The sequence below is a fragment of the Anopheles gambiae genome, chromosome 3 (assembly GCF_943734735.2).
Source record: "Anopheles gambiae chromosome 3, idAnoGambNW_F1_1, whole genome shotgun sequence".
NCBI classification, from domain to species: Eukaryota; Metazoa; Arthropoda; class Insecta; order Diptera; family Culicidae; genus Anopheles; species Anopheles gambiae.
The window spans coordinates 96,515,752-96,543,327 of record NC_064602.1 but is presented as its reverse complement, the minus strand read 5'-3'; the positions used below and the strand labels follow the sequence as shown (position 1 = coordinate 96,543,327).

General features: G+C 49.7%; 3 protein-coding genes across 7 annotated transcripts; 1 reads left to right on the top strand and 2 right to left on the bottom strand.

Moving 5' to 3' along the window:
* Positions 1-303: 303 nt before the first annotated feature.
* LOC1280438 (putative inorganic phosphate cotransporter) lies at positions 304-16,390 on the bottom strand. 5 transcript variants are annotated; one of them, XM_061654474.1, is made up of 4 exons: positions 15,706-16,390; positions 10,850-11,250; positions 2,088-2,983; positions 304-2,004 (listed from the first exon to the last, which is right to left on the bottom strand). In XM_061654474.1, the coding sequence occupies exons 2-4, from the start codon at positions 10,899-10,901 to the stop codon at positions 1,405-1,407; spliced, it is 1,548 nt and encodes a 515-aa protein (XP_061510458.1). In that variant the 5' UTR covers positions 10,902-11,250; positions 15,706-16,390; the 3' UTR covers positions 304-1,404. The 5 variants fall into 5 exon arrangements, with proteins under 5 accessions (XP_061510458.1, XP_061510455.1, XP_061510456.1 ...); XM_061654471.1 differs by having other exon boundaries at positions 15,790-16,390; XM_061654472.1 differs by lacking the exon at positions 15,706-16,390 and adding an exon at positions 12,217-12,430.
* Positions 16,391-23,370: 6,980 nt separating this feature from the next.
* Positions 23,371-24,326, top strand: LOC1280439 (U11/U12 small nuclear ribonucleoprotein 35 kDa protein). Its single transcript, XM_320292.4, has 2 exons — positions 23,371-23,744; positions 23,818-24,326. The coding sequence occupies exons 1-2, from the start codon at positions 23,523-23,525 to the stop codon at positions 24,223-24,225; spliced, it is 630 nt and encodes a 209-aa protein (XP_320292.4). The 5' UTR covers positions 23,371-23,522; the 3' UTR covers positions 24,226-24,326.
* A 31-nt stretch (positions 24,327-24,357) lies between these two features.
* Positions 24,358-27,373, bottom strand: LOC1280440 (ATP-binding cassette sub-family F member 1). The gene is made up of 2 exons (XM_320293.5): positions 25,101-27,373; positions 24,358-25,031 (listed from the first exon to the last, which is right to left on the bottom strand). Exons 1-2 carry the CDS (start codon positions 27,178-27,180, stop codon positions 24,358-24,360), a joined length of 2,754 nt encoding a protein of 917 aa, XP_320293.5. The 5' UTR covers positions 27,181-27,373.
* Positions 27,374-27,576: the final 203 nt, after the last annotated feature.

Here is a 27,576-nt window from a genome sequence, read left to right as displayed (position 1 = left end):
GTTTTCGCGTGCCACGACACCACCACCATCATCGAAAAATGTCTTGCTTCCGGACGGGTGCCGTTCGATTGGTTTTTGGGGCGGAAGTTCACTCGCTCGGTAGCGTCTAGCGCAAAGGAACAAAACAACCTCTGCACTCCTTCTCTTCACTGTTGAATTATGTACTCGCATTAAGTCAATTTATGTTAACGGTGTCAGCAGCAGCACGTCCGCAAGTAATCCCGCAACGCAAGCCAATAAACGAGCAATACATACATTTTCGGATAAGTGAGCGCAATTGCTCAAGCAATAAGACCCGTGAGCTAGCTTTTGCCGGTTGCACATTATAGCAACATTATCAACATTATCGTGTATCTTTTTATTATCATCTTGTTGCGTTTTTTTTGCACGAGGGGGTTAGAATGCGCTGGGGCGCCCCGTGGCACCTGCTTCCAGGAGCAGAGCATTTAGCATTGATTTAACATTAATGAGGGTCGCACTCACACGCACTTACACTCCCGTTCGCGCACACACTCATCGCTCGTTCTTGCACAATCTCACATTCGCGGTCCTACCTCACCCATCTACAGCGGGTACGTTTTGGGGCAACTAATTTGGGGCCTTGTTTTCAAATTGCCAACGCCTGCCAGAAACCCGCATCACAACCCCTTTTTATTGTTGGTACCGGCATCGGAATCGGGAATGGGATTTCAATGTCGCCGGACCGCTTTATGGCCTAGTAGTGGTAGTGTGTTCTCGAATTAGTCGCTAGGGGCCTACTATGTACAGCACGCTCGCACACCGGAGCGGTGTGAGCGTGCATATGGGTTAGCGATTAACAATCAAATATCAATATCGACGTAGGTACAAGGCTACACCTATTGCACGCAGCGAAAGGAAAAGGAAAAAAACGAAAAAGCTTGAAAGATTGTAGAAGGAACAGAACAAAATACAACAAACAGTAAGGGAAAGAAAAAGAGAAATAGATAGTTAACAAAGGAAAGAGAAGAAATGTACAACACAAACAGCAATTGTTTGAGTGGGGAAAAAATGGAAAAAATAACAAAATAACAGCTCAATTTGTATATCAAATAGAGAATCCAATTGCAGCTCAAAAACGCAAAAGCAAAAATAGGGCTCAAACCACATGAAAAACAATACTACTTCGACCCGCCAGTAATTGGCGGTGGCGAACCAACAAAAAAGAAGGAAGAAATGACTACGAAAGTCCAGCTTACATTACATGTACGTTACATTATCAAGAAATATTCGTTTTTCCCGCTTATAAATACAACTGTTACTGCACTATTGCTCTGCACTTCCCTAACTGATATGACCCGCAAGCGGACCTGATATGTTTCATAATTCCCTCCCACTCTCACTCTCGCGGTTGGATATGTTTCGGCTTAGCGACGATGCTCAAACCTACGACGTCTGTTCGTTCACCGTCCGATGCGTTAGGGTCGTACCATTGTTACCGTTCGCCTCGCTGTGCGATGGTGCCTCGATCGAGGGCTTCTGCGGTTCGTCGTTCTCCGGGTCGTCCCAGAATTGGCGGGCGCCCGACGCAAACACGTTGTAGAACGTGGCCGTGAACAGATAGACGCACGCGGCTATCACGAACACGATGCGCCACTGGGCGATGGTCGGTTTGCCCTCGATGATGTTGCCGGCCGCGATCGGCGCCAGCAGACCGGCCAGATTGGCGGAGCAGTTGGTGAACGCCATCAGTACGCCCGCGTACCGGGGCGTAATGTCCAGATGGTTGATCTTGAACCCGGCGTAGATGCCACCGTTCAGCCCGACGCCGACCGTCAGGATGGCGACGGTGAGCGCCCGGCTGCAGCCGGTGTAGGACGCGATGATGAGCGCAATCGCCGGACCGTACTGGCCGATGCTGTTGGAGATCTTGCGCGTCCAGGTGTGGTTGACGCGACCGGACGTCAGCATCCAGTCGGCGACCCAGCCGACCACGATCGAGAACAGCCACATCGCCAGGTAGGGCAGGGCCGAAAGGACACCGTTCTGGAAAATGGGGGAAAAGCAGATGCCAACGTTACATTGGTTGGACAAACACACACAGCCCTTCCACGGAAGCAAATACATACCGTCTTGATGGAGAACCGCAGCACCTGCTTCATGTAGGTGGGCAGCTCCGTCATCAGCGTCTCGTAGCCATAGTTCTGGCCCAAATGCGCCAGCAGGATCGCGTAGAACGGCAGCGACTTGGCGATGCTCGTCCACGGAATCGGTGGAATGTGCACGGACGCGTTGCCCCACAGCGACTGCTGGATGTACTTCTTCTCGTCCTCCCGGATGCGCGGATGCGTCACCGGATCCTCGTGGCAGGTCAGCAGGAACGCGATCGACCAGACCGTGCCGATGATACCGAACACGTAGAAGATCGACGGCCAACCGCCGTCAAAGCCGTGGTCCGCCAGCAGCCCGGACAGTGGCATCGATATCACCGTGCCGAACTGTGCGCCCGAGTACACGATCGATCCGACGCGCGACCGCTCGTTCGGTGGAATCCACTTCGCCAGCATGGCATGCGTACAGGGCACAATCGGACCCTCGCCCAGCCCCTGGATGAAGCGGACGGCGATCAGCCAGCCAGCACCGCCCTGTCGGGCGGCGACCGGCACCACGAACGCAAACACCGAGTTGATCAGCATGCCCCAGCCCAGGAAGCGCATCGCGCCGTACCGCTTGGCCAGCAGCCCGAACGGGATCTGCGTGATGACGTAGCCGTAGAAGAAGGACGACAGGATGTAGCCCTGCATGCTGGTGCTCCAGATGAACTCGCCGTCCTGCCCGGAATCGTGCGTATCCTCGCCGTAGTCCGTGTCCGGGCACTCGTCGTCGAACACTTCCGCATCCTTCTCGATCGCCGTCTGGTTCACCATCGCCACGATGGCGACCGACATGTTCGTGCGCATCACGTACGCATTGGCCATGCCGAGGAACAGCATGAACACGATGTAATGTCGCGTACCGAACCGCTCTGTGCGGGAAGAGAAGGGGAATAGGGGAAAAAAAACATGTTAGCATTTGTAACGATCCTTCAACTAAGTGTGAGCCAAAACGGAAACTGAAAGTAAACATTCGGGGCGACAGTGTTGGCAACATTTCAACCACTTATCGCTTCCCTTTCTGTCAAACCACACATCCCCAAACCTCCCCATGTTCACGCTCAACCACACACACACACTCATTTGTCAAATCAATCACTGAACCGTACCGTGACCGGTAGGTAAAGTGCATCAATGCTCTTTTGGCATTTTGGCAACGAGTAACACAAATCAAACACCGGCACGAGTCAACGTCGCTGCAACGGCAAGAACAAAGATGGCGTCCTCACCCCGCACATCAACAGATCGGACACCAGATCGGCTGCGGTAAGATTATCTTTTGCGCCGTGCCGGTCAACAGTGCGCACGTGCCAGCCATCAACCAATCTTTTAACCAAACACAGGGCGGGAGGGTGGGGGGGGGGCAGCAGAGACGACAACATACACACACATGCTTTGGACAAAATTGCAACATTGCAAGTTAGATGGGGCGCAATTGCCCAAACTGCTGGGTACACAAACGAAACAAAGCAGATTTATTTATGGTACCGACATTAGTAGCCGACCATATACGATCTTGACGCAGGCTATTACTGGGCGCCATTAACCTGTGAGAATTTGCGTACGGATAAACAGATAAACCTGGGTGAGATCTTCATAATCTTTGGGTTGGATGCAAAGTTCTGCAAGAGTACACTCTGTTTGTGCATCTCTACGCAGATATGCAACAACAACCTCACCGGTGAGGTCAATGCATTATGCCCGTTTATCAACCGTGACATGACAAGAGTGAGGCGCAAGAATTACGACGATCCTTTCCCCACGCTGACTCTGAACATTGTTCAGAGTGCGCTTTGTTTAACGAGAAGAGCAGGCGAGCAAACAGAACCGGATGCGGCTACTACTACTAACTTGCAAACGCTTGCGAAACCGCACGGCAATGTCCTATCGCGCAAACATCTTTAAACGGTCGGTTTCAACATCTCCTACAATTTGGTCGGTCCCTTCCATAGCAACTGGACAGGCAACTGGTCGCAATTTGAAGTGAATTTGATTTAATGGAAAGATTGCCTCGCATGATCAAGCTTGATCATGGTATCCTCAGGAACTGTGTAAGATCCTCTAGTTAAGCGATTAGACACTGGCACACTTCAACAGCACTGGAAGTGCATGACGACCACTTTAGATCCATTCAGCACACTCCACAGGCTAATCCTTGGAATACGCTCCAAACCCCTAATCCGCACGTGCTTTACGATGGGTCGCATATCGAGATTACACAAACATCTCCTTCGCTTATCACGACAACGACTAGCCACACTGTCCCGATACGGCGTGACTTCTCGTAACCTCGTAATGCGTGCTGCTTCAAGATCCCCAGAGCGCAATGAAGTTGACCTACTGAACGGTGGCGTACATGTCCCTTTCCCCGTAGTGTCTGCGTTATCGAGCTCCACCACTTGATCCCACCCAATCAATCAGCGTGGACCCCGGCCCCAGTCCGTCCTCCGCACGTCTGATCTGAGCAAATCATTAGTTTCTTCCTGGTTCTAATCTAATCGCCATTGGAGCCGAGCCACAGAACGTTAACACGGGACTGGTTCGTACACTACCCTCTGTCTCATTATCGCAGTCACACCTTCAGGGGAGCTTTAGCGCCGTTTTATTGATTAATTGTATGATTGATCTATACACTCCCCCCGGATGGTCCGATTCTCGCTTGCTGTCACTATAAATCATGGAGATTAGATTTTGGGAGAAGCTCTTGGAGTTCACACATCCCATCAAAGGTCGTGCCGATGTGCGGAAGAAGAGTGTCTGTGTGCAGATGTCTACTGATCGCGTCAACCCGCTCTGAAGATCCACTGGGTCAATGCAATCTACCCTGAACATTGTGACTCTAGATCTTACTGACGACTCCACCACTAAAATCACTAATTTGTAATAAGACACCGAAATGGAACGCTTTTTCTTACTTGCCGGTAAGACGCCCTCGTCCGTGGCCATTTCTGCCTGCTCCCACACGAGCACATGGTTGGAGCGATCACGATTTTCCGGCATCTTTCCACTTGCGTAGCTCCTAGCAACTCTTTCAGGCACTCTCACTACACACGCGGCAGAGACGGTAGTTCACGTCCTGCTGGCCGCTTATTTTCACTTTCCAATTCTTCAGTTTCTTTTTTGGGAGAAATCGTTCTCCCTGGCTGCTAGACGCCAAATGTCGCTTAACAAATTCCGTTTCTGCACTATATCAGTGGCCTGAGAGTGGTGACCCAGGGGCACACACAATGCGGGGTGCTGTCGAGTGGCACAAGGGGCTGCTCGTGTTGAGTTTCGGAACCCTCAAGTGGTCCTACTTTGGGTCACGCGAGTAGCACGCGCCCAGATTCTCGTTCCAGACACCTCCAGCGAGAATCTGTCGCCAATCCAGGTTGCTTGTTATTGAACCGGGCGTGTCCTACGCTATTATCACAGATCACTGGACACACTCAATGGGCACACATACACACACACAATCGCTTGTTTTTGCATTCACTTGCACGTGAAGAATCAATGGTAGCACGGGAGCTTCTGTGACGCAAACCTGAACAGCTGATTTATGTTCAATCGATTTGGCAGTCCGTGGGCGCCCCTCGATCACGTGTAGCGCACACGGTGCAGCGCGCGTTGGTTGGTGCAAAGATGGACGCGATCTCACGGAGACACGATCGGTGCGCGCGCGCTCGCACACACGGTGTGGTCTGGGGTGGCTGTGTCGTCCACCCGTTCAGCTCGTACACTTCCGACGTACTGGGATCGGTTCGGGGTGCGAACCGGTGGTTTTGTTTCAACCACACCATCAGCAGCAGCAACAACAACCAACCCCCCCAAAGCCACCAACCGAACGGGGTGTATGTAAATACAATTCCCCTTCCTCCTTGCTGCTCGTGAGCTTGGGGCTCTCGGGAGAATTGGCGGCTCTCCTTCACGCTGACAAACCGGTAAGCAGAGATTCCGACTCTGAGGTTCTTCTTATCAACCGAATCCCACCGTCTCGTGTGCAAATTGTGTTGTCTTTGTGTGCCCTTTCCACCACTTCGACGCGTCGACGGACTTGCAAGCGTTTACAGGGCGGCGCACCTTCCTCGCGGGCAGTGCATTACCGTACTGACTCTGGCACCTTCATTGACGGAAACGGATTCCGTGCGCGGCTCAACACTAACGCTATGATTTTACACACACACAGAGAAACCGACCCGTAACCGGACCCCGGGAAACCAGCGCTCGTGGTCGTTGCGTCTTCGTCACACGCGGAATCACTAATCCGATGTGTGTGCGATAGGTCACCGAGTGAGTGTGTGCTGATAACGCCGTCGCCGCCACACAACTATCATCAGCACCACGCGGTCGCGGTCGCAGGCCAATTCCCTACACGCACACGCACTCACTACCGAACCCCCCAAAACCCAACCTAGCAAACACAAACACACACGCAACACAACAGTTTCTATGAAACAACAGCGAGAGGGGGAGAAGCAACAACAAAAAAACATTGAAATCTGTCAAAAGAAAAACAAAGTGCTAAATGCCTCTTCCATGTGGTTGCCGTGGTGATCCTCCGGCATAGGCGACGCAACACGGCGTGCCTACTACAACGTGTTGTGAGATTCTTTTGTAGAGAAAGAGAGAGCGACAGAGTGAGTGAAAGAGGGCGTGCGTAAGGTTTTGGACGGTTGCACCGAAACTGCCTCCTACCAATACACATAAACTCCGATGCATTTGCGTTGTAAAGTGCAGCTCTACGCCCCTACGACAGTTTTCTAAGTACGGTGACCTAGTTCTTCGCTTCTTCCCAAGCAACTGCTCGACGATCGGTGACCCTCGCTCACACACGTACGTGTCTCCGCCGGTCAAAAACAAACACATTGCATGCAAGTGTGGGTGGTGGTTGTGGTGGTGCATCATCCACCAAAAACCCAACCCACCCACCCGATTGTGCACAAAATGAAACACAATTAAGCATTACTATCAAAGGTTAAATGACGTTACCACACACACACATTACCACCATGACAGACCGTGTCGACCCACCACCAGGGCTTTAAAAATAAGACCACATGTGTTGTAGGGGAGGGTGGGATGTAAAAATAGTTCACCCATCTTCATCCCCTTTGCGACAATCGGACATTTCTGCTAACGCTGAGTGGGTGGCGGATGAGGGAGCCAGGGCGCACCTTGAGCTTGAGATATCACTGAGCACACACCGCGCATCACCGCCGATCGCAAACAACAATCATCAAGATCCGGATTCTTTTAGCACCGGTGTGTCTGTGTGTGTTTATTTTTGGAGGATTTATTCTTAATGTCCCCAATCGCTGGATGACTGTTACAGTAATGATACAGAGCAGTTGGATGCTCGATTAGAATTAATTCCGTGCGATCTTCTGTGGCCCGCACTGTGTGGTCAGAATGACACACGTTTCGCTCACGCAAAAAAAAACACCCTCATTGGTAACTTCAGGCCATGATCAGTCGGCACTACTTGCTGATACACGTCGTTCGTCCCTCAAGTGGCGCCTACGCCTATAGAAGCTATCACGCTCGGTATGGCAGGCGTGTGCTACATTCTTGTGCTACAATCATCCCACGTCCACGGGGTTTTGCGAAGACACCGGGCTGGACACTAGCCCTAAGTCCAAGGTATCCCACACGTCCGCAAACCCGCATGCCGCGATTTATTAGCCAGAAAGCCCAATCAAAGTATAGCACACCTGAAACCTGACACAGGCAACCGGCAGCCAAGATCACGGCAACAGGGCTCGGACATCCGTTCGAGATGCCGCGTCGAGACGAGAGCAATAGTGCTAGTGTGCTAGTCTGTTTGTCAAACAGCTAAGGCCAGGTTGATAGCGTAACACAATGGTGAATCAGCCATTATCAGCAAGACGGCGGCGCATCGTACCTTCAAGTTACTGGCTAGTCACCTTCAATCGCTCATCAACGGGATAGCACGGATCTTGTGCACGGGGGGCTCTTTACGCATAAACCTTGCGGATGATAACATTCTTGTCAAAACAGTGCTCGATGGGTTCAGCCCGATCGGTATCTCGCGCATCCACAAATTGTGCAAACAAATGTTCTGCTACGCATCGTTTGAATTCTTTTACTGCCATTTCAGGGGAACGAGGCACTCCACACAAGATAAGCAACCGAAAGGCGTAATACTCCAAATTAGTGTTTTCTAATGAATGGGGCAATCGGCGAGGGGGGTTAGTCGGGGGTAGTTTTGAAAGCAACAACACCTCGGATAAGAACACACAATAGTATCTACATCCGGTTGCCAAGAGGAGACTGGCTCGCCAAAGACGCAATAAAAACACGGTTTTTTACGCTTTGAATTACCATTAGGAGTGTTATTTCATGTCGTCAGTATGGCAATGAATATTGTTGTGAATTTAAAATTCCTTCAAATTACCACAATCAAGAGATACGCCATTGTTGTCACTCGGAACAACTGGAAATCCAGTCTGCTGACTTCACGGGCGCCATTATCAACGTTCGTAGTTGAAATGTTTCATTTCAAATTTGCAGCTTTTCCGCTCAGTGAAATATTTCACGCGTCGAAATCTTTCTCTTCAGCGCAACGCGCGTTTGAAATTCTTCCGTTGCTGAAACAGAAGCTCTTCAGCGAAGCAGATAACCACGATTTGACATCGCGCATTTCCTTTGCACGAACTTTGCATATCTACGACCCACACACTAATTGATCGATCGTCTTCCCGCACACGCCTTCCTGCCCTATGCTTTTAATGAGGAAATTATAAAATCATTCCTCCTCACCCACGGGGTGGCCCGCGCCGGCTCAATTGTTTTCGGGCAGGGGGGCTTCTTGCGCATTCGGCACACTTGCCACATGTCTGATAATTGAACAATTGGCGCGGTGGCGGCGAAATTAAATCCCCTCCCGGCACAGGAAATGAACGATTTGTCAGCCAACGCTTGACAGCCTAATTTGGGTGGATTTATTGGCGCTGCTCGTTCGCGGGATCGGAAGCCTGCAGAGGTGCATTTGACTTGAGATTTTGCAACACAACGCAGCGTATGCTAATAGAGCGTGAAGAAGTGCCCTCTCGCCACAGTGTGTAGATAAAAACTAGACCCCGTTGCGTTTTGCGCGATAACGCAGATGACTAACGAGATCTTGGCGCGTTGTTTGCAGTGCCGAAACGTTTTCGTCAACTTCCGACGGATGTAGTTATGGGCTTTTGTTTGTCGGTTAGGTATTACATCAACCTTCCCCACAGAAACACGTGGATTAGTCATCGCAGTGCCGCAAAAGATTTGAGCCGCGCCGCTCTGTTTGTAATTTGAAGACGCTTCTTTGCTTAATGGTACACCTTGCGATGCTAAATACACAGTTAATAAGTGCTAATTACCAGCCAATCCAATCGCCCTTGCTGCCAAAACTAAAGGACATGTTTCAACACATTCCAGCCAGCAACATTACAGTCTGAGTGAGTGTGTGTGTGTGTGAGATCAAAAACGTACCGCTTAGGGGTATAATTTTGTCTTTTTTTTGTTGTCCCGCGAGCTCCAAACTGATCATGCCATCATGCGAAACCGGCCCCTTGTTTTTGGCCAAGGTAATTATGTCGTGGCGTTTTTGGGGACTACAGCGTGTTTCCCCTTTTTGTGTTGCAACTTCGTGCAACCGATCGAGACAGTGACTCACACGCAACTAGGGACATGTTTCTCGTTTCTAAAACTTATTCACGGAGAACCTTTGTTCCTCTACCTCACTTATAATTTCTGTCATAATTCTATAAATTTTCCACAATTACTGCCCATCAACACCTCATATTTGCGCTCACAATTAGCGCACCTTCTGGAAAAGTATCTCATAAATATCACACCGAAGGGTGCAGCCGTAAATTGATACTAATTTTAAACTGCAATAAACCGATCCGCATCCACACCATCGAAATGTTCGTATCGGCACCGGAAGAATGCGCTACAACCCTCTAAGAAAGCTGTCACACACTGTCGTGTGCAAATATAAAACCATACACCGTCTCACTCTCCCCAACCCCGTCTAGTCCCCTCTCGCACAACAGTCACAGCCGTGCATTGCATTGCCGATGCGCTGCAAACACATGCCACGGTGCAACAGGCCGGCGCCTGTACACACGTTTTTGCACACATTCCATACCATTCGACCACCACAGCCAGTTTGTCCGTGAACCACGTGACGCGCCACCTGTGACCATGTGCGGTGTGGCCGGGGTAGTACACGCTTCGGTGCGCATCCGACCTCAGGATCTAGAGCTAGAGCACTAAGGGCAGTCCTTACTGAAGCGCATCTCGCTGCCTGTGTGTATGATGTTCCGGCATGTACACCGCAACCCGGAAACGATCGCATCGATCGCAACACCTTCGCTGGACCTTTCGCAGCGGTTCATTATGCTGGAATGCTGACAAGCGTATGCTGAAAAAAATGTATGCAAAACAGCGCACAAATGTGTCGTTTTGTGCGCGAGGCAAAACAAACAGCTAAAGGCCAGCGAACTGAAACACGCAATGACAGAAACCGCGGCACAAGGTGCGCGCGCACCACGGTTGAATGCGCCTCAATGTCACGGTCAGCGTGTGTGTGGTGTGTTAGACACAGGCATTCGGGCACCACGCCACGCCAGGCGCCAGCAGGTGGCGAAAGCGAAACGGCGCAATCGTTTTCAGATAAATAAATTAACGCGCTGAGGTGTCACTAAAGCTGGGGTAAGCATCTACTACTACTAATCGCTGTGGGCGCGTATACTTACGGTTCGGTTTCTCCGGTTCGGCATTAGCCAGATACTCCTTGCTGACCGTCATGATGTTTTAGTTCTGTTGTTGTTGATGTCTCCTTACTCTCACTACTCTCTTCCTTTGGTTTAAGCGTAACTTCTTCCTCTGCTCGCTTTGCAGGCAGATCGATGATAATAACGATGTTGGATAATAGTAATACTGTTGTTGCCGTTGTTCTTAGTAGCCTCTTCTTTTCTTCTTGTTGTTGATGTAAGCTGGTTGCTGGGATTCACGGTACTCACACAAAGTACAGCAAGGGTTGAGCTGTAGCTTCGTGTACACGTACGCACTTTCTCAACAGCAAAAGGTCACTTGGATAAAGTTGCTATAATGCGCTGTCAGTGTAGCGGTGGTTGTTGGTGTTTAGCAACCATTTCTGTTGTGGGTTTTTGGAAAAGAGAAGAGAAGCGAAAAAAATACATTAATAAACCGGCACTTATTAAAAGGATGATATTTATTACTCCGATCACGGCAAACCTATCAAAATCCCATCCATTCTGACGTCAATGCAAATCAACGTCCCAAAAAAAAAAGACAACAACAAGCCATTAAATCCAAATTCACGCTTTCCGCATGCAATTTGTTTAAACAACTTCCATACCTTGCACAGTACCCCCGAAACCTACACCACTACACACACGCCCAGTTCTTGTTGGTTTGAAAAAAACACTTGTAATGTCAACCCATAACACTCAGCATCATCAGTAACGGCGGGTTCAGAAACACGGTTGAGGAAAGTAAAGGCAGCCGGCCAAAAAATTAACACAACACTGACAAAGGTCCAAAAACTGGTCCGGACCGGGCGGCGTGCGGTGCCTTGCACTCTCCCTCATCGACCGTCGTTATGAAACTGACAACATTTTTGGTACTTTTCCAGAACCACCGACGCTAGACGGGTGCCTTCTTGTTTTTTTCCTTTGGTTTGTTTTGAATGGCTTTTAGGTCTGCTGCCCGTGCTGCGCCGGAACGTGACGATCAGCCGATTTGAATTCGACAGCACGATCGTTCGCCTCTTCTTCGTACCGTTCTTTCTAGATGTTTACCCTATCCCGATGATCACGTGATCAGTGTCGGTACACAAACAAACAGGCTGTGTAGTAGTACTACCTCGACAAAAGATCCAAAATTTGCACTCGCCCATTTCGTTGGACCGTGGGGAGGCAGTCACCTCCACCCTGGAACAGGTTGCTCATTGCATAACGCTCCCCCAAAATTGCGACGCACGTTGCGTTAACGCTGAAAGATCGATGGCCATTCGATTCCCCGACACAACTTAACACAAACAAATGGCACTATTTGGACACGATTCTCCCTCGCTAGCAATTATCACACTTTCACCTACTTTGAAATCGAGTCTCTTTAATACGCCTCTCAAGAAGAAGGCCTACCGGCAAAGCACAACACCTTCACGCAGCGCTATTTGCTTGCTGCAACCTGCTAGTACTCATTTAATCTATACTCTACACCCGTTTAGCACAACCGTGCGAACCGATTGCCATTGCACAATTGTTCCGCTTGCGAACTGCCTCTGGAAGTTCAAGCCCGACGAGTCACACTGCTCGTTACCACGCGTTACACGCCGTATTATACACACAACCTCTACCGCACAACACAATGCACTCACACCTTTGCTTGTACGCGCAACACCGGTGGTGAAAAAGGGAAGTGGCACAGCGTTCGCGTTCGCAAGCTTCATCAGCAACACCGGCAGCAGAAGCAGCGAGCCTCGGGGAAAGGCATTAATGAAAATTGAGAATAATATTCAACACCTGCCGCTCGATGATAACGAGCGGCCGAGTGGACCTCATCCTCTTCTCAACCTTCTCGTTTTGCGGACGTTTGGGATGTGAAAATCCAACACAAAGCAAAACCAAAAGACCTGGGTTGAAAGTGACCTTTCGAAAATTGGCGAATCTTCAACAAAAAAGGGACCATGAGAGCCAGGTAGGAAAAGGGCCCCGCACGTCTTGCACCTTCTGGGAAGTGTCGCCTGGAGGATGCAATAAGGACAAAAAGGGACTAGTTGCCGTTTGATAAAACAGCAAGGAAGACATTCCAAGGCACATTCCTGGGACCTTTCCGTTCCGAGGAATTCTATCTCGGCAGACACTCCAGCAGGCACTTGCCGATTGCGCGTACCATAGCAAAAGCGTTACGATATGACTAGACACGTCTTGTGCTAACCATCACGTAGAACAGATCAACAGGTTGGTTGGCTAACCCTCCTCTCCTTCACGCAACCGAGTTCAAAGTCATGGTCATGTTAGTTTAACATTTGTGAAGATTTCAATCCCTTGCAACTTCATTCTCGCACTGCTCTCTTTTAGATTCTCTCGCGGCAGGTAGTCCCCGTAAGGCCGCCAGCAAAAGGTCAGCCACGATGGCGTCGGCGATCGTACGATCCCAGACACTCCCAGAGTCGCCTAGACGGCAGAGTTATCACTTTCGATTTCCCTGCTCCAAAAAAACCAGCTCCAATTCCAGGCCGGTTCAACGTGCTCTCTCGCATTCGCTGCCGTCCTTGCGCGCTCTGCGGAGTCAACTGATTAAATATTTATAGCACATGCCTTCGCAAGCTCTCTAGCACCGCCTGGAGCATAAATAATATGTCGCTGCCTGGGCCAAGTGCTTCTAGCTTCTTCAGTTAATACCGCACGACGTAACGGTTCCGCTGCACGGCACGGTATCTCTCTCTCTCTCCCCTCACGTCGCCAGAATCGGGCTGAACTTTACAACCGGCAGTGGTGGCGCATGCTCGTGTGTGCTTATCAACAATCAGTCAATGTACCGCGGACGTGTGGAATTAGCTACGGAGCTATTATTCCGGTACTTCACCTCGTGGTTTGATTGACTGTTGACGGTAAGGTAACAACACCTCCCGGTGTAGCTATTCCGGGGGAAGTTGGCCCAGTCGCACTCGCTGTAAAGGGGGCAATAGAAATACCTGGTCGGTAGTTTACCATTAATCCCCGTTCTGTGTCGAGTACCGTCCTGGTATGTCCCATCCTATCTTATTTCCCGTAAAAAGAGGGTATTAAATCAACGGCTGGAACTTGAGGGATGTAAACAACTGCTGATCTTTGGCACTTTGGTACCCTATTAGCACGCGATTTTAGTGCCACAATTTCACATGATCAGTGATCTTCACTTTAAACCAATTAGATGTGATGTGTGAAGATACAGAAAACAAGTTACCTTGAATAAAAAAGGGGTTTAAAGTCAACCTCCTCTCCTATCGCTCACTTCACTAAACTTTGACATTCTAAACAAGCGCACATGTTACTGCTGTTTGTAATCATTTCGCGATGACTATCACTTTCGCGCACTGCCACCATTTCAAAGCTGTCCGATTCGGATGCTAGTGGCCAACCTTGACGAAACAATCGCCACTGCATCCCAACCCTATCAGACCCCCTCTGCTCTGTCTCATTCATCGAGACGTGCGATTCACATTCATCAATGTCGGACGGGGAAGGTGGTTTGGGTTGAATATTCAAATCTACGCAGCTCGACTGAACCAAAGCATCATAGTTCCATTGTGCCAGCGTTGGTGGGAGATTCACCCATCATCTCGTTCGTTATCTATGACTTCCCGTTTTGCCAGACAATCAACTGCTTCTCATCCTTCGCTCACCCCTGCCTTCAGTGTGTGCTTCCGTAGACCGCATTACATTACATCGCACAGCACCGGCGGTTACGGTTGTTGTTTGTGCTGGCTTTGATTAATTAATAATGTGGAGATCGCTTGCCTTAGATCGCACCAGAATCGATCATGCACTCTGAGGCGCGCGAAGGATGAGAACACATCAAACAAACAAACTTTCTCAAGGGCTGAGAGCTCTCCCAGGTTGCAAAGTGAATCTGATCGATTGACATCACACCTTCTTTCACGCACAATTCGTCCGGCCATTCACACAAAACCAACCCAAAACACCACACCCCACCACAAAGAGTGTGAAGATCACGCGCGCACGATGACCTCTCTCGATCTATGGGCGAAAGATCTTGGCAGAGGAGAGCGCGATGAATGAAAATTATGTGTCTGTTTGTTTTATACAATAATCACAAGACGGTTTTTGCGATCGTGTGACGAAAATATCGCACGTTCTGTGCGGCTGGCCACTTGCGGATCACATGGCGCTCTGCCGTCCGACGAGTTCAGAATTGTTACAGGGGAGCCGTAATCGTGTCACCGGGATGGTCTTTTTACACTTTTGGCACCTGCACTTGCGATCGGTGCGATATCAACTCGAACATCTATGGGTTGTTTTAATAATTTCAACCGCCCGGTAACCTCGTTCGAAGTACACCTCCGATGATTTACAACGACCTCGTACTTGATGAAGCTGGTGCTTTCTCTTTGAAAGAGGGCCAATTACGCTATTGCATCAATAGCAAGCTTCCCAAACACAAGAGTTCCTTGAATGGGGTGCAAAGTATCATGAAGTCTAAGGCCTTTATTTGAATTATTTTGACAAAACCCGAAAGATCACTTCACAACGCTAAACTACACGCTTCAAGCTAAACCCAAAACTCAACGATTGATACCGCCCAACACTCCTCGCAAAACCAACCCAAAAACTTCCAAAATTTGCCATTTCGGGTAGGGGTTTGCTTCACCTATTCTCCCATTTCTAGGTCAGCAAGGCATTTTTGGAACCAAAGTATTGGGTGGGAGGCTATGGTTTGATGGATTCGTTTCGATTCAACAACCCTGTTGTTATTGGACGATCACAAGCCTGTTGTTATTCGACTTCATTTGAAAGCCTCAAATTTTCGACTTCTGTAACAACTTCACCAATCATCACTTCACATATTCACAGGCACGCACCCGACACGCAATGTAAGGACAACACGAGGACTCATTACACATCAACAGAACACACAGACACACTGAGGAGTTGCTTTTACTTACACAAAATTATGTGATGTAAATAGATGCTGCCACACTGGTTGTGCTCGCAGTACTGGGATGGTCAAAAAAACCGACGGACTTGGGTGCGACGGACAGACCGATTGAAACTCGAACCTCTTGGGATGGGATGGTGGGGAGTTCCGAGGCTCGTACGTCGGACTGGGGCTGTTGTTGTTGTGGTGGCTTCGTTCGCACACTAAGCTCTTCGGTGTTTTCTTGTTGGTAGCTGCTTGCAGAGCGTGCTGTCAGACTTGACAACCGGCACCGGTACTATCAAAGTGCGGAGCCATGGTGCTAGTAGCGTGGGAGAGATGGGCCATCGTTTTTTGATGCTTTTCTTCGTTGGAAATAGATCACTTTCCTTCCTTCGGTTTGGCCGAGAGAAGCAAAATACAGCAATTCCCCTTTACAAGAAAAACGGAAAAGCGAACCCGGTTGTGATCGATAACGATCGTCTCCCACGGCACGGTGGATGATGATCTTCTCGCTCGCTCTCTCTCTCTCCTGCCGGAGTAGTTGGAACCCGCGCGCAGCTTGGTGCTGCGACGACGATGCTTTGTTGGCGCACACGCTTGAACTCACTCGACCGTACGAGCGGCCGTTGATTATTTATATAAAATCGTGCGCCTACCAACACACAAGCGGCCGGTTCGGCCGGCCGCACGGGGCCACAAACAATCGTACGATCTCCGGTATCACAGGGACCGGTGTGCCGGCGTGCGTGTGTGAGTGTGCTCACACACATCAACAACCGCGGCCGGCACTTGGCCCAATCCCCCCCCCCCCCCCCCTAGCAAGTGGTTCCGATCGTGTGTCAATCGGGCGGCATTATCAGGCCCCGGCGCGGGTTCGGGATTTTGGGAAGACCGCGCCGTCCGCTCCCGGTCGCGGAATATGCAACACACCCGTTGCCCTTGCCCTACCAATGCAATGCTCCACGCGATGCGTCGATGGAAAGGGAAAGCTCTTTCGTGTGTTGCAAGGAAGTGATGCGGTGAGCGAGAAGGCACACCGAAGGAAGGGTGTGCGATGATAAGAACATGACGTGCACACGATTTTCAGACCGGACCGTTCCTCACTGACTGACTGTCCCCTTTCCCCGTGTGGTCGTCGCTTCTATCAGTCTCCCTGCCTCTCTCTCTCTCTCTCTCTTTCGCTCAAAAAACGACGTTTGAACATCCTTTCTCATTAGTCGCTGTAATTGCATGATAAGCAGTCTCTCCGTATCTCGTCTCGGGACGATCAAGTGCGCCACGATCCTCCTAGAGGTGTAAGAAGGTCGCTAGACAACATTCTTTTTAGAGATTAGGCAATTACAAATATCTACATTTTACAATCATTTGGTTGTAAATTTACAGATTAGTTAAAATCAAAGCTATATTTTATTCTTTTTAAAACTATTTGACTTACTTTCTACCTACAGGAGATATAGCGTGAAATGAATTAATGAAATTTGCTGAAGGCATAAGAAATCATACCTAAAATTGTAAGTTTTATTCATTAAAAGATCTGTAATTGATTACCCCAATGATAACGCTATACTTCAGTCTGACTTTTTAATCGATCGAAAAAAGTAAAATTTTTGACATTTTATGTAAAATAGAATCACAATTTTCATCAAAAGATAATGAAATATCTTCCCAACGATAAAATATTGCGCCTCAAAGTACAAAAAATATGAATATTGATAAAATTAATGGGTTTAACATTCAACATTAAAATACTCTCATTTCCCAATCATCTCGTGATTCGCTGGTTCCCTCGTTCGCTCGACCATTCATCCAACAATTCCCATCTATTCGATCCCAATCCATTCGCATGCGTCCTCACCGCAGCCACTTTGATGTCCGCTGAAGTGCGCTATCCCGCCAAAGACCTCAAAGGTTGCCTTCCGCTTCAATCCGTTTTATTACATTTATTTTTTGTTAGCTTAACCTGAAGTACAGCTGTAATAACAGGTCCCTTTTGCCGTTGCAGCAAGGTAGAGCGGTATCGATAGGGCGGCTTCTTGTTTGCCTACTTGAACGTGACCATTCGTTGCTGGTACGGCGGCACTAAGCCAACGCAAACCATTTGCTTTTGCGAAACCACGTCCCCGGGGTCCCCGCCAAGCGGACCCGACCGGGCTAAACAATAAAAGCAAAACTCACAACAAACTCATTACGAAAACAGCATCACTCGTGTTGGAAAACAATCGATTGGACATGTTGACGGCTAATGACAAAACGGAAGCACCAACCGTGCAGCCACTTGACGCGGCACATTCAAGCAGTGGAGTGTGGGTTTGTGCTGTGGGCATGTTGTACATTATTGATCTACAACATTCCTTATGAACTAACGATCTTCGTCGTAGTTCACTCATCCGGGCGTTTGGTGGATCCCAGTGCTCCCTAATAGCCATCACTGTCAAGGTTAATTGCTCGCAGGTAAGCGTAAGGTAAGCGAGACTAACTGTGTGATATCCACCATCACGATCAATCAACTCTCCAACAGTTGTGATGGCTCAGTAGTTGCATCTGATTTATTTCCCTGTCTCTACTGATTATGGCCTGATCTAATCGGTCCAGCCCTTCTCTTCCCTATAGCACCCCAAGGGAGTTATAAACACCTTATCCATCGAACAACCGGGAAAACTCCCCGGTCGCTTCTAGTGTCGCTGCGGCCAGGCGCCTTATCGTCTTGTTTATGACCCTCGAGAAATCGGTGCCAACCTGTGGTCACCAATGTTGTCAAGCTACGGTTCCAAGGGGTCGGCCGGTATCGTCCACGCAAAAACGTCCTTGCGCGAATATTGATCACTAATCGGGCCTGCGAAAGAGCCTATCAAGAGTGGCTTATCGTGTGCGAAGGTGCTCCCAATTCTAACCCAAATGCGGTCAAGATCATCGTAGCGGATTAGAAGCGGTTTTAGAAGAAACGCTTCACGCATCGCCCGGCTGTCTCTAGCTAGCCACGGGTACGCAATCATGACACAAGAATCACACGACTCAGTGTCTGGGTCACGTTGAATGGTAGTGTAAATACTATCTGTACGTCAATCGAGACGTTAATTGCCTATGGTGTAGTAGTACTACGCGCAGAGCTTTATAGTTTACCACGCTCATTGTCTGATCAATCGGTATGAGCTTTGCATTTCATTTCCGGACAATCCTGCCTGTTTCATCCCGTACGTTATGGGACAGTTTACAATGTTCTCTACGTCGGACTATTGAAACCGGTCAACGTAGAAGTAACGTAGGAGGAATTACACTCAATTGGTGCTAATAAAAAGCTCCAATCCTTCAGACGCTTCAGTGAACATCACGTGATCCGCGATGACTCCTGCCGGTGGAAAGTACACTTGCACTTCCAACACACGCAGCACCGAGCGACAATAGTCATCTTCAATCAACAAACCCTTTTGAAGTCATCTTCAATCAACAAACTCTATCTATCTCTCTCTATCTCTTGCTCACCCTCTCCATTATTGCCTAATCACAGCTGACATCACGTTTTCCATTACACGAGCACGTTCTCGCACCTGAAGTGTAAGCCGCAAGCGATTGTGGTCGTTTGGAGCATTCTTTTCGAGCCTTGCGGTACATGCTAATGATGGGCGATGGGCCAGAGTCAATGCCTGTATTTTCCCAGACAGGTGACGGGTGGTAGGTTTATCACCCGCAATAACCCCGCCAGCGACTTCAATCGACTGCGTGCCGAACTTGGCTGATCATCTAGATGATATGATATCTAATAAAATAACGAAAACCTCAGCGCTAAACAAACAGTGACGTTTGCAAGCGTACGACCGTATGTCATAAATTCAGTTTTGCAGCCAGAACAGACACTGCGTTGATAATGGGAGAAGCCGTAAACACAAGGCACGTGCCCTGGCAGATGCGCGATCAAAGATCAGGCGACGTCAATGTCACAATGTACGCTCTGAGCGACACCTCAATGTCCTTGGCGCTCCCTACGCCCGACGACACAAATTAGGGGAGCGAGTCAAAATTTGGCAGGCACACTGCTCTAACATCAGTTCCAAGACAGGTTGTCAGCCTTGCACGTCTTATAGATCGTGGTAGGGCGTCACCATTCCACAGTACTAGCAGCATTTGCTTAGTACAAGCGTCTCCAACAAGTCTATCGTGTAGCGTAACGTCTTCAACAGCACTCATCCACGTGCCTGAAGCTGACTTTTCGACCCTAACCGAAGTGGTGCAATCATTACCATCATACTGTCACACGATGTCCCACATCCCGATCACACCCGAAAAATACCCTCCTCATAACTTCTCATAATACGGCCCATTATCTCTCCCAGACAACGTCTCATCTGCATCACGCTTGTCAAAGCTTTTGTTTTCCGGAGTCTGTTGCGATCGGTCAAGCAGGAATTTGCCACATCATGACACAAACCGAGTTTGCTACTATGAAGCAAAAATCAAGCAGAGTGTACCTACCCCCCCGGTAGAGCCTACTGCTACCTACTGCTGCTGTCAACTCGCATCGATTAATCAATCATTGACGGATAAACACCCGTCAGTGAATGTTGGGATTTAGCGGACGGTCCATCCACCGCACGCCGCTATAAATCTCCCATGCTGTCGTTTCGGGAAGCGTCTATTTCATCCAATATATAACCTTGCTGAGGCAGCAGCCCCACATTACCACCTCGGCATACCACCAGGGCAAAGGAAACAATAAGGCATTAAAAGCGCTGATAAATTAATTGATTTACAATCCTTCGAGGCAAGTGTTGCGGGCTGTCGTGCACGATTCTGTTTCCATTACGCACGTGTAATTCAATTGCTAATTATTACAGCAATGATTACGCTCTCATCCTGCGCTGTGCGCCATATAGATAAGTCGGCGTGCACCTTTGTGCCAATTAGAAGAAGAAGCCACCGGGAAGATATCACATCCCTTGAGCGTCAAGACTCTACTACTACTACTACAACCCACCCGGTTGCAGGAGTAGCTCGTACTATTCTTAGCCGATTTTGAGCCGCTTCTGCAGCTCCGGAGCAATTAACTGCTGTACACAATGTATCTGCCACAGAGGACTGGCACAGGGTAGGACTGATAACGCCAAACGCCACTGGCATCCCCGGGGGGAATTGAAGGGGAGAACAGACACGCCTATCGTGCCCTCGGCCGATGCCTCGCTGCCATTGGACTTCACGTGATTAGCGTGCTTTCCATCACGAGCCGACGCGGTGGTCTGGCGTACACCCGCATGCGCACCACATCTCTTAAGATGCTCCCGATTGCCACGGTACGGTTTCGTTTGTTGTCAATCACGGAAGCCGATTGACCGTTCGCAACTCCCCCAACGCCCCGTTCTCGTACACGGGCCACTCGACCGACACGGTTACGATCGAACACCTACAAAACCCGCGGAACCCGCGTGTGATCATAATCGGGGTGCCGTTTTTTATCTCTTCTCACGCCTAGGTCCGGTGTGTTTTCCCCCGCGAGTTCAACAGTGTTTGTGACAGAGTCATCCCTTATCCCCAGCATTGGTGCGATAGGCATCCCGCCCGTCCACCATTATTGGCAATTCTGAAACGCGCGCAGTTTGCACTTCCAAGATAACGTCCGCCAAGATCTTGGCTGTTTCGTCGTAAAACTCCCATCCCCCGAGGACAGATAACTCTGCTCGATGGAGAAGGACGAATGACCTTGCTGTTATTTGGCTGCGCATCACAATGTTGCAGCCTTGAGGTGCGTTATTTGTCATTATGTCGCTTCCGGAGCAGGGAAGATCAGTATTCAAGGTATTGCGGACAAAGCACTACGTATTTGTGGTGTGCCTTAGATTCAGGAAAAACAGTGAACCATTTCTCAACTTCAGTGCTATTTCAAAACTTATATAAAGATATCACAGGAAACAATAAAGTGCAATAAACTCGATTGTTCACTCTTATTACTAAAACTGTGGATCCCGGAATAAACAGCGATGTACATCTCTGTAGCAGCGCATCTACCCGCACTGAAAGAATTTGTCACACCGGCTTAACAAACTCCATCCTACAATAAATACCTTTCTTCACTAAAAATGTCTGAACTTATCGGCAACGGAACCTACAATAACTGACGATCGGTTCGGTTGCGTCAATACAACAAATAGTTTATTTTTCCCTTTTTTCCCACACATAAGGGTGCGTGATGACGATTCTGATGCGAGCTAGAACAAACCCACCGTTTAAAGTTCTTCCCACTGATCGCTTTCGGTCGACTAGACGACCCGGCACACACCTCTTGGAACACATAACATCTACACTGCTCCAATGATTGTGACCTCGGGCGCAACTTTATGTTAAAGAACTTTACATTGACTTACATCTAGCGAGATTTACTCTTAAGCGCACCAGCGTCTCAAGGCGGCTTTTGCAGTTTACTTTATCAAACAGATAACAATCCTGAGTATCTACCCCGACGCGTAACACACGTCTGCGGTGATCGTACGAGGTAATTAATGAATAATAATTCCACCTCACAATGTCGTCGTAATATGCATTCATGCAAAACAACTGACGAGCGATGCTAACGATTGTTGGTACTGAATTCTTGTCCTCCCTCAATTACACGTGTACTGTTGTCAACGATGAGGTGTACCGCCCCGTTTCGCGTCAATGAACGCTAGAAAAGATATAAAATTACCATAATAGAGAAAAAATACTAAATTGGATTAGCATCGCCTTAAAGGTAGCTGACGGACGGATCGGTCGACAACAATCGTGCAATCAAAGGGGACAATCAATCGGGAGTTATGTTCGCACGAGCCGAGCACGTGAACGTATAGCGAGCTGGGCCGGGAACAGGTGAATAAACGGATGGGATAGTTTATTCACTCTAATTATTATTCAATTATTCCGACTTGTGCGGGATCTTAGGACGTCATGCGAGATCACAAGCTGTCAGGCTAAACAAATGCGTATGAATCATAACATTCAGCATCAGATTCGGTCTCAGTAAGAGCAATTCAAAAAGCTCTGGAGAGCAGAAGAATAACACATTTTATTATCTTACCTACAGTTGTCGCTCCCTAAATTTTCTTTAATACTGAATAAATCGTTTCTGATAGTTTCTGATGCTATCTGCCATTCTATATGCAATAGTGCGCTTATGCATGAGTGAAACACAAGGGAGACCTTGATTGCCGCTTCCAGGCTGATATTTGCTGTTAAGCAGCACCGAATGCAGGTTACTAATTTTAATCACGCAGATCCTCCACATGCGTAGCTGCTGCCTAGACAATTTGAATATTTTTTGAGATTTTACAATTTCTTCTTTCTTTTTCATCTTATTCTTCCTTGGGAATCTAGACTTTTTTGTTATTTTAAATTGGCAAAATTGTTGCCACATCTCACAATCGTCATTAACATAAAGTCTATTCCGAAATTGTTAATCCGGAGCATGTATGCAACGAATACCAATTTATTGGCTAATTGTTAATTCAAATAAAAACCAATTGTTTCTTCTACACCTATGTCCACTGCTACGCATACTGTTCGTACACAAAGCACTCAGCGGTCACTCATTCAAAGTGGGTGCCGTTTTTGGCGCACAAAATTAACCTCAACCGGCTGTCAGATCCGCCATAAAACAAATGTAAACAAAACAAACCAACTTCAGAATCGTTGCAACATTTTTGCAAAAGAAGGTCAAGAAAATGGATATGTAATCTATGAAAAAGTGTTGTCCTAACAATAAAATGTAAAAAGTGTGATGTTAAACTTACCGGCACGATGGACTCCTCGGAAGTATCTCCCACACCGCGCCGCTGGTCGAAGTACGTGTGTGATGTTTACGATCCCGTCCAGGTCGGCTCGATCGATGGAACGGACCAGGTGCCGCACGACCGTGCACTGATCCGGGCGATTAACTCCAACTACCGACCGAACCGTAAGGTGAAAGGGAACCCGTTGCACACGATCTTCATCGGCCGGTTGGCACATTCAGTCACCGAGGTGAGCGCACACTCACATTCTTTTCACACAATTGCCGCTTGCTTTGCTAAATGACCGTACTTTCTAAATGCAGGAACAGTTACGCGCCAAGTTTGCGCCCTTCGGCACGATCGTCCACGCTCGATTAGTCACCGACATTGTCACCGGACTGCCGCGGGGTTACGCTTTCATCGAGTACAGTGCCCGAGGCGAAGCGCTGCGTGCGATCGAGCGCATGCACGGCGTCACCATCGACGGGAAGGAGATACTCGTCGACGAAGAGTGGGAACGGCGCCTCGAGGGCTGGAAGCCGCGCCGGCTCGGTGGAGGTTTCGGAGGGAGGAAAAAGTCACAGCAGCTGCGCTTCGGCTGCAAGGTGCAGCCGTTCCGCCGGCCGATACTTGAAACCGGCGGTGTGGCGAGCGTGAGCGAATGGAATCGCCGCGTGCGCCAGCGCAAGGAAGGGCCGACCGGGTCCAGCCGAAACAGTGACAGTGAATAAACACTTCCCACACGCGTGGAGGCTCTTTTTTGCCAGAAAATAATTACTGTATGTATTGTTTATAATAGCAATAAAATAACCAACCGGCAACCGGTAACAAACCGACAGTCAGAGGGCACGTTCGTCGCCCCTTCACTGCAGTACGGCCGCGTTCGCCGATATGCTCGGGTTGTTGATGACTTCGCCCAAGCTGTCCAGCACCTCCTTGCGGTAGTCGTCGAAGTCACCGTCCACCTCGTTGATCGTCTGGTCCTCGATCACGAACAGCGTACACTCCGTCTCGCGGATTAACCGCTCGTCGTGGGACACGATAATCACACCGCCCTTGTACTCGTTGATCGCCTCCGCCAGTGCATCGATCGACTCGATGTCCAGGTTGTTGGTCGGTTCATCGAGAATCAGCACGTCCGGCGCATTCAGGCACAGCTCGGCCAGCGCAACACGCGCCTTCTGACCACCGGACAGATCCTTCATCTTGATCGTGTGCGCGTGGCTGGCGAGCCCGAACGTGCCGAGCTGCTTGCGTGCCTTCTCGTACGGCAGATTGAACAAACGCTGCAGATACTCGGCGGGTGTTTCCTCCGCCGTCAGATGCTCGCCCGAATGCTGATCGAACCGGCCAATCCGAAGCCGATGGTTACGCTTCGCCTCACCCTGCACCGGATCGAGCTCACCAACCAGCAGCTTCAGGAAGGTGGACTTGCCGACTCCGTTTGGTCCTACGATCGCGACACGACTGCTCAGATCGATACCGAAATCCGCCCCGACAAACAGCGGCTTCTGCTTGGGGAAGTTGAAATGGCAATCTAGGGAGAGAAAGAGAGAGAACCGTTAATTTCAAACATTTTTCCATGCCCTTAACCCCCGAAACTTACTGTGCAAGCCGAGAATCGGTGGCTGCAACGGTGGCGGATCCGGGAAGCTAAACTTCACAATGTACTCCTTCGGCTTCGACAGCAGCTCCACCGGCCCGTCGTCGTCCTCGCCCGGCTTCTGGTTCTTCGTGCGGCCCTTCTCCTGCTTGCGGGTCAAATTTTCCTTCTGCTTCTTCTCGGCCGCCTTCTTCGACTGCCCGTGCGCCTTCATGTCCTTCAGCCGGCGCTCCTGCTTCTCGTACTCCTTGATCATCTCCTTCCGCTTCTGGACGTACATCTTCTTGAACATCGTGTAGTTGCCCTTGTAGTAGTAAAGCTTCTTGTTGTCCAGATGGATGATTTCGTTGCACACGTTGTCGAGGAAGGACTGGTCGTGGGACACGATCAGCAGCGTCTTCTTCCATCCCTGCAGGTAGTTGTCGAGCCAGATGACGGCGTTCAGGTCGAGATGGTTCGTCGGTTCATCCAGCAGCAGCAGCGTCGGCTCGATGAACAGTGCCCTCGCGAGCGAAACGCGCATACGCCACCCGCCGGAAAAGGCGTTCGTCGGGCGGTTCTGCATTTCGCGCGAAAAGCCCAAACCGGCCAAAATACGCCTCGCCCTCGGTTCGGCCGAATCGGCCCCGATCGCTTTCAGCTCGTTGTACACCTCCTGCAGCTTGTCCTGCAGCTCGATCTTGCCCGACTCGACCGCCTCCTCCAGCTCTTTGCACTCCTTCAGCAGCGCCGTCCGCTTCACGTCCGCCTTCAGCACCGTATCGACCGCGGACGTTTCATCCGCCACCACCTCCTGCTCGCACAGCAGCACATCGATGTTGGGCGGAATGGCAAAGGCACGGTTGGCAATGTGGCGCAGCAGCGTGGTCTTGCCGTGCCCGTTCGGCCCGACCAACCCGTAGTGCCGCCCGTTCGCGATCAGCAGATTCGCGTTCACGAACAGATCGTTACCCTTGGCGGAAATGGTAAAGTTTTCGATCTTGATGTCCACCGCGTGGTCCATGTGTTTGCTCTGGTTGCCCGTCTTGAGCGCCTGCGACATCGTAAAGTTGCTGTCGAGATCGGAATGTCCCTGGCCACCCTTGCGCAGCATCGCCTCCTGCATCTTCTCGAACTCCTGCTGCTTCTTCAGCTTCTTCTTTTCCTTGTGCGTGAGTTTCTTCTCCTTTTCGCCGGCCTCCTCATCCCCTTCTTCTTCGTCGCCGTCGTCCAGCTTTAAGCTTTCGCCCACCTTATCGGCCATTTCGTCCACCTCCGGATCGGCCACTTTCTCTTCGCTCACCTCCTTTACAGGTTCCGGGACAGCCTTCGCCTTCTCCTGTTTGGCCGGCTTCTCTTCCTTCTTCTTCTCCGGTTCTGGTGCCTTCGCTGGTTCCGGTTCTTTCACCACCTTTGGTTCCTCTTTCACCTTTTCCTTCTCCTTGGGCGGTTCCTTCTTCACGACCGGCACCGGCACCACTTCCTCCTCCTCCTCCTCTTCCTCCTCTTCACTTTCCTCTTCCGATTCCTGCACCTTCACTGCCTTCTTGACCACTTTCTTGGGTTGCTTTTTCTTGGCCGACTTTTTGCTCACCATCGCCGCCATCACATCTTCCTCGGAGTCATCGTCGTCATCATCGTCCGAGCCGCCGCCGGCCAGCAGGTCGATCACCTTTTCCTCCTTATCCGACCAATCGTCATCCTTGCCCTTTCCCTTGCCCTTACCCTTTGCGGCCGGTTTCTTCGCCTCCTTCTTGCCACCCTTCGGTGGTGCCTTCACTGGCTGCTCCTCGTCCGAATCGGACCCTCGCTTTCCAGCTGCTGACCCCTTTTTCGCCACTGCCTCGTCATCGCTCCAATCGTCGTCGTTCTTCTTGCCCTTCTTGCCTTTCTTGCCCGCCGGAGCGGCCGGGGCCTTCTTTCCACCACGCGCCGCCGGAGGAGCTCCTTCCTCGTCCGAATCCACGTTGTCAATTTTGCCTCCTTTCTTTTTGCCAGCCGACTTCCCGGACGAAGGTGCGGACACGATCGACGACTGCTGGGACTGCTGATCATCGTCCTCCCAGTCCTGGTTCTTTTTGTTGCCCTTCTTTTTCGGTGGCATTTCGAACGCTTTTCGCACCTGTCTTGGCACCCGGGAGCTGAGAAAATCACGGCCAACAGTTTTTTTGGCAACAATTTACTTTCCCGAACGAGCTGTGTGGTGCAATCCGGTTTCGGGTGCAGGAAAACGCAACGTGCGATTGTTGTTCTTCTTATTGTTCCCGTTGTTGACGTTTACCACGAGAGTGACAGCTTAGATAATGCCAGGCTCGTTCACAGCCTACAGTTGACAGTTGTAAATTTTCAAAAAGAAATACGTTTGATCAATTGATTATGACTTTAATTATCTTCATTTTTATTTGACTAGTTTAGTAACAACTTCTTCGCGATAAATGTACACATATAACCTCTCTTACATCGTTTTATTTCGTTCTTGGCTCGTAAATCACTTTTCAAT

Coding starts and splice junctions, on each gene's coding strand:
- LOC1280438 (XM_320291.4), bottom strand. CDS start 5,111: ATGCCGGAAAATCGTGATCGCTCCAACCATGTGCTCGTGTGGGAGCAG. Junction 2,984..5,026: donor CGAGGGCGTCTTACCGGCAA/GTAAGAAAAAGC, acceptor CTTCCCGCACAG/AGCGGTTCGGTACGCGACAT. Junction 2,005..2,087: donor TGCGGTTCTCCATCAAGACG/GTATGTATTTGC, acceptor CCCATTTTCCAG/AACGGTGTCCTTTCGGCCCT.
- LOC1280439 (XM_320292.4), top strand. CDS start 23,523: ATGGACTCCTCGGAAGTATCTCCCACACCGCGCCGCTGGTCGAAGTAC. Junction 23,745..23,817: donor TGGCACATTCAGTCACCGAG/GTGAGCGCACAC, acceptor TTCTAAATGCAG/GAACAGTTACGCGCCAAGTT.
- LOC1280440 (XM_320293.5), bottom strand. CDS start 27,180: ATGCCACCGAAAAAGAAGGGCAACAAAAAGAACCAGGACTGGGAGGAC. Junction 25,032..25,100: donor ACCGATTCTCGGCTTGCACA/GTAAGTTTCGGG, acceptor TTCTCTCCCTAG/ATTGCCATTTCAACTTCCCC.